The sequence below is a fragment of the Orcinus orca genome, chromosome 2, assembly GCF_937001465.1.
Source record: "Orcinus orca chromosome 2, mOrcOrc1.1, whole genome shotgun sequence".
NCBI lineage: Eukaryota > Metazoa > Chordata > Mammalia > Artiodactyla > Delphinidae > Orcinus > Orcinus orca.
The window spans coordinates 152,952,334-152,959,365 of record NC_064560.1 but is presented as its reverse complement, the minus strand read 5'-3'; the positions used below and the strand labels follow the sequence as shown (position 1 = coordinate 152,959,365).

General features: G+C 39.6%; 1 protein-coding gene across 12 annotated transcripts in view; it reads right to left on the bottom strand.

Annotated features, from left to right (window-relative positions):
* Nucleotides 1-1,563: 1,563 nt before the first annotated feature.
* FRMD6 (FERM domain containing 6) overlaps nucleotides 1,564-7,032 on the bottom strand; it is a 262,742-nt gene continuing 257,273 nt past the window's right edge. For all 12 annotated transcript variants that reach the window (XM_049706308.1, XM_049706311.1, XM_049706309.1 and 9 more), the window contains 2 exons: nucleotides 6,520-6,611; nucleotides 1,564-4,538 (listed from right to left, as the gene is read on the bottom strand). In XM_049706308.1, coding sequence (XP_049562265.1) covers nucleotides 4,254-4,538; nucleotides 6,520-6,611 — 377 coding nt within the window. In that variant the 3' untranslated portion in view covers nucleotides 1,564-4,253. The remainder of the gene's footprint in view (nucleotides 4,539-6,519; nucleotides 6,612-7,032) is intronic.

The following is a 7,032-nucleotide window of genomic DNA, read 5'->3' as shown; positions in this document are numbered from 1 at the left end:
ACATCCTTAGTTCAAATCGTCGTCTCTCTAGTCTTGCTGCTCCCTCCCCACCCCTACCTGCACTGTTCCCATTATTTCTCTCCAACTCCAAACACATCTTTCTTCTTATAACCCTCTTCAATGGCTCCCTGCTGTCCAGACACTCAGTGTCTTCACCTGGGCATCCAAAGCCTCTCGTGAGTAGGCTGGGGGATCATTACTTGAACCAAAGGGTCCCTCGCAAGTCCTGAATGAGCACTGTTGTCCCCAGCTTCTAAGCCCCTGCCTGGACAGCTTGTACCTCACCCATCCTGCCAGAAGTCCCCATTCAAGGCTCTTCTGAATAAAAGCTTCTCTGATCTTGCCACCTCCCACTCCCAGCTCCTAGGTCTTCACTGCCTATGTCAAAGCAACATCTGGTTACGCCTTGTGTCTGGCAGATAGTGGGTGCTCCAAAAAAAAGAGTGAACAAATAAACTCCATTTACCACAGTATCAAAATTGTAAGTTTGTCTTTCCTATTAGATACTGAGCTTTCTCTGAGAACACTGGGTAACGTGGTATATGTAGTAGAAAAAGCAAAGTCTTTGGAGACGAATTTATGTTGAAAACTCTGCTCTATCACTTACTAGTGACAGGATCTTGGGCAAATTGAACTGCTTCCTCAGCTGCAAAATGAGGGTGATGACACCTTGAAGGGCTGTGAGGATTAGCCGTGACTTGTATGGTACCAGACACATAGTAGGTGCCCATATATTTCCTCCCCTTGCCTCCAACTGACATAACTTACCAGATACTCTGCAAAATTCATGGACAACACCTTGCTAGAAAGCTTCTGCTTTGTACCTTATGCTTCCAAATGACCAAATGACTCAATTCTATAAAAGTTAAATGTTTGTTAGAAGACTTGAGAACCCTCTTCTCTCCCACCCTAGTCATCAGGGGCATATTATACCCATTACCTTATTTAATCCCCAACAGTCCTTTGAATTATTCCTGTTTTACACCCGAGAAAGCTGGAGCAAAGACAAGACAATGGATTCTCCTTTAGGAGCAGGGCTCTATACTTTATGTCATGTTGCTCTCACATTTGGTCTTGTGAATGCATGCTTTTAAGTGCAATCACTCATTATTCTGAAATTAGAACCAATATTCCAATAATGTCTGTTGAATGGGTAAAAGTTAAAGTAGCTATTTTATTATTATTAAAATATTATTATATTTTAAGGAGAGTCCTTTCAGCCCCACACTTTGGGACTGAATAGTGGCTGACTGCCACACCCTCTCAGACGGAGCCTCTTGGAGCCTTGGTTCCTTCATCCCTAACTTGAGAAGAATAATAGTACCTGCCTTATAGGAATACAAGGATTCAATGAGTTAACACATGAGCTTCTAACACACGTGGAGCGGGATGTGGCACATGGCAGGGCTCAGCATCGGCTATTAGCATCATCTCCACAAGGGCCATTTTGCTCAGAATTCTACCAGGTTGTCCTTTAATGTGCTCTATTATAGGAAAGAAGAACAAAAAGAGAACACTCACTCTTGCATAACTGAGAACTCAATTTAAAAAAGGCACTTTAAAGACAAATAAAAAGTAACTTTATTGACTGCTAATCTTACCATGAAATTCCTATAAGAATAATTACAAAATAATGCAGTTTTTTTTTTCACACACTTTTGGTATCACCTTGATATGATGATCCTTTCACAGAAAGGATTATTTACAGTTTATGTAGATATAAAGTTCATTGTTGCAAATACAAATGTAGATGTATAGGGGCAATATATACCAAATTGGTATACTGACTAGCAATGGATATTAACAAATGCAGAATAAATAACAGCTTTATACTTCTCCTTTTTTATTTTTAAAACAATTTCCAAATACAAAAATGTAGATATTCAAAATGGATTTTCACATACATATATATAATTCTGCTGCAAACAGTGGATCAAAAAGCAAAAATGTCCTTAGCATGTTTCATTTTTGAAAACCCACAAGACTATTCATAAATGCAATTAGAAAGAGGGTGTGCAAAACCACCAACGATGCTGGAAAAACCCTAAAGACCTGATTCTGTTTGAAGTAGAGAGAAAATAAAGTATAAAGCACTATGTACTTAATTAAATATATTTTTTCTTAATGTTTAAACAAGAAACACTAGGAGCTAAGGAAATGTACCACATTATGAGCTGGGCTCTTTAGAGTCAAACTTCATCAGGATTTGTCTCTTAAGCATCTGTAAGAAATGGTGGATTATTTAATGACATAAGTAAAATAGTCATTAGATGATCCTTTCATACTTTCATCTTTTTATACAAAGACTGAGATACTTTCATACATTCTGATACCTGAAACTTTGGTTCTTTCAAACATTTCATAAAAGCAAAATCATTTCATGACTATAGAGTGTCATAGAGTTTTTTTCCTTTTAAAGTGTCAAGTTAAGCCAATTTGACCAGGCTTGTGTGTACACACTGCCCTGTCACGTCCACGGCGGGGGCACGCTAGGGACAGTACAGGTGGAGTTTGTTCTCGTTCTCCATGTGTTTGTAATACTGACTCCCATCCATGGGGAACACTGCAGGTGCTGCCGTACCCTAAGTCTATTTCTTTGTTACCTGAAAACTTAATTTTGTATAAAAATATGACTGTTTCTTTAGAAAATAATATAGTTTTTTTTAATAAAACCTGGTAGATAGAAAAAATGGTATATCAAAATATGGTAAACAAATGTTGTAAAATATGAAATCATTAAAAACATCTCATAGAAAGACATTGTGCTAAAGTACTTTCCTGAAGTGTGAGCAACACTGTTACTGTACATCTAAAGGTTACTAAGTTCAATCTCCTGACTTGGTTTCATTATATATCCTAACAGCAGTGGCAGTAACTGTCTTAAAAATGGTTCTTTCTCAAACACTAACATTTTCTGTATACTTCAAAATTAATGAAAAAGATATCCTCTGGATCGGTGGTTTTCAATCCTGTTACATACTAGCTCCATCTGGAAACTTTAAAAGAAAAGGCAATTCCACCTGGGTCTCACCGCAAGAGACTGATTTAATTCATCCAAGGTGGGACCCAGACATTGTTATTTTTTTAAAGCTCCCCAGATAATTCTATGATGCAACCAGGGTTGAGAACTATGGCAAAAGACACATGAGAAAACAGTCGTTCTTAACTCTGTATCTATCAACTGATTGTCTGTAGGCATCATTCATTTGATGACATATCCTCTTTACCAAACAAGAAAGACCATGTATATGAGATAGGCATGGGAGCCAAAATGAAAAGTTAGTAAGCTTTAAATACATATAAACACACACAGTCTCATATATTTACATATGTATAACATGTACGTATAGTTGGGGTATTTTGGTTAAGCAGAAACCAGCATGACCATACTTTGCTCTTGATTTAAAAAAAAAAAAATCCACCAAGTACAGACATATTTTAAGACATTTCCATAGTTTTAACAGAAACTGGTTTTGGAAACTCCACAAAATTCATTATGGCATGAACACAACTGACCCGTTACTTGGACAAGGGGCTCAGCTGAGCCCTAGAGCTTTCTGGAAGAGCAGGAGGATGACGTGGCACTGACCAGGTGTGAAGGAGTCACAAGGCATCACGGCATGCATGGTCTTTTGGTTATTGCTTGACTCACATCTTCTTGGCCCTCGGCTGCCCTTCTGGTGGAGGCATCTTTGGCGTGCTGGATTTTGACTGCTTCGTTCGTGTTCACTTTGGTACAGCCCCAGTGGGGTGGCAATGGCTCTGAGTAGGTGACGGTCTCTCTACTAAAAAATGAGAGCCTCTTCTCTCTCTCTTCCCTCCAACCACCGGCATTTCATGACGGAGTGGTAAAAAAATGTACAAGCAAACAAAGGAACCCAACAACATCTTTCACATGATAAAAAAAAAAAAGTGTTGTTACATGTAACTGAACTGGGAAACAAAACAATGAACAAACACACCACAGTTGGATATTCTGAAGGCTTGGTAACCAGTAAAGCACATTTCCTTCCAAAGGATCAGTGAACTTCTGGGCACTTGTCTTGTGTACATTCTCTGCAGTCCTTTTACTTCTGTGTAATACTTAAAGTGCAACTGTCCCTCAGCTTTTATTTCTGTCGCAAATATTATAAAGAAAGAGCTATGTCTGGGGTGAAGAAAATATGGCACAGTAATAGGTAAAGAAAGAACCCATGGCTTTCACAGCCTCTATCGAACAGCAGGCTGTCTGTACAGCTGCACATAGACGTCCTTTATACAACAAACTCTGGAACTTCATCATGGGTGAGATCCAGAGAAAAGTATTTGCTGGTTCTTTTGACTGGAAAAGCATCTTGGATGTTGACACACTGCTGAGCCAAGCAGCTGCTGCAATAGAGGCCTTCCTCATCTAGTTCATGGCCACACCCAAAGGTATAACTCTGAGCAGTGTCCTGACACAGCCCCGCAATGCGCAAAAAGTCTTTCTGATACAGTCTGATGTCATCGAGGCTCAAGCTATGTCGATCGGTGGAAGTCTTTGGCTTTCGACATATAGTCTACAAGACAAGAGAAGGTTGAAACAACTTTAAGAGCATAGACTAAAGCGAAAGTTTAGCACTATTTGCCTTGTACAGACAGAAGCTGCAAAATCATAAAAGGTTAAGGAATCCTTATATGTTAGGAAGTGGTTTCCAGTCTGTGGTTTGTGGGCCCTGAGGCCCTGTGGAGCAAAACGTCACTACCACCACCACCAAATAATAGCAGCTAGCATTTACTGAGCCCTTATTGTGTGCTAGACCCTAGAATTCGTTTAATCTTCCCATCAGTCTGTGAGCCAGGTGCTATTATTCTCCCCCCTCTACAGATGAATAACCCAAGGCACAGGGAAGTCAGTGCAATGTGAATCCAACTGTCTCTAGCATCTCAGAAATCAAGCAGTTATCTTAAAATCAGGTTGCAGAGGTAAAGATACTGTTTCTCGGTTTTTCCATGAGGATATGGCAATTCAGCACGGCAACACTCTCATGCTGAGGTCTGTTATTCTTTTAATAAGAAATGGGAAAACAAACCAATTATTACTCAAGAAACACAGTTTAAAAAACTATTTTTTCAAAAGCCACAATTCTTGGGTAGAAAAATAACACGAAGTGCTCTTGGTATAGCAAGTTGGGAGACGGCCCCAGGATAAAGAGGTGGGCTCCCGAACACTGCAAGAGGTCACACTCTGACAAATGCTCCACACAGCAGGTAGCAGACTTTTAAACTCATTATCCCAAGAGGTGGTTCCAGCTGAAAATATAAGTAGGTTAAAAAATGGTTCCAATAATTACATGAATGGAAGATCCTTAATGGTTACTTAATGAAAAGAGGCATTATAGTTCTAATCTACTTTTGCGGCTGAAACCACAAAGGCCAGCCTTGTTAGAATAAGATATCATTTTTGCTGGAGGAAAAAGTAACAGGAAGAAAGAACAGAGCCTGAGCTCAACAACATTTTCTTGGAAGGGTCAGGTCCGAGAGCCTCCTGAAGATGACGATCCTTGTACTGACGTCTTCTGAGGCTCCACCGAAATTTCACATAGAATTCATCAGGTCATCGCCACAAAGCATCAAGGCAGGCACACGAATGCTCTTCCCATCTGGTAGATGTGGAAGCTGATCCTTCGCTGTGCCCCACAAACGTTCATGTACAGTAAGAGCTAACGCTGACTGGCAGGGCTGGGGTGCAAACCCAGTTAGTTTGACCCTATAGCTTGTAGTCCTAATCATCATGCTACATGTGCTGCAATAAATATCATTCATTGGAGTTTCCAGAAGAATATTTAATAAAATGTCACGTTCACATTATGGTTACTTAAATGGAAAAGAAAAAAAGGACAAATGAGAAAAAAGGGAAGAAAGAGAGAAAAATATAGGAGGCAAAGATTGCCAGAATGCAAGAGAAAGAAAGAAAAGAGGAACACACGTAGAAGGAAAAAAACAAGAGACAGAGCATCCAAGTGCTTCCCTGGAGACAGAGGTGAATATCAGCAGTAGATTATATCTAAATGCTGCAATGGTGTATTTTAATTTATCTATATCTTCTGATAGTTTAATAGTTTAACCAGTGATCATGGGTTATCAAATGCTCTAGCTTAGCATAGTTTGATTCAATCTGAATGGAATAATTAGAGTGTGGAAACATTTCTACCGCAACACACCTGACGAGAAAATTACTCTCCCAGTTGTTGAGATCAACACACACACACATACACACACCAGAATTAACCTGAAGCCTGAAGACTAGAGGCTTCCCACCCACATAAAGTATGAAACAAAGTACATAGTTCATCCAAATAAAAACCCAACTCAAAGATAAACAGAACTAGAAAATAAATGGACATAAATTCAGACTAAAACTAGAATGTATGTATCTACTAGGAATCATTTCATTAAGGTTTTAAATTTCTGCTCATTTATGTAATTATAAATGTAAGTTCCTATTTAAAATTTTCTATACCTTCAGCTGCTGATTTAAAATTTCAATCCCTTCCATACCTGTGGGAGAGAATCAGTACTCTGGCCTCGAAGTTTGACCACCGTCTCTGAGGAGCTGGAGGTGGAAGAACCAATTTCTTTCACAATCAACCCTAAAGTGAAACGCAGAGGAAAACGAGTGAAGACTTCAAATTATTCATCCCTCTTGCCACTCATCTGACATATACTGCTACCAAGAAGGAAAGGGCAACTATTAACCACTGCCCACACATCTCACTGTGGCCCTTTGGTGGCAGATGACCAGGGGGGATCACATTCTCTCCTTGTGCTGCAGTGAATAGGAGGAGTGGGATACATGTGGGGTTAGAGCACAGGACGGAGGTTAGAAACTGCATTTCCTAAAATAAACTTTTAATTAAGCTATTTATGATGCAGTTAGGAATGAACACAAAGGCTGAAGGTGCAAAGCAATCTCTTTACTGTATCTCCTAAAGCTCCCCCCACTCTCCACACAACACTGACTTTGAATTTAACCTGGACACAGCCTCTAGGTCTGGCTCTACTTAGACAAGC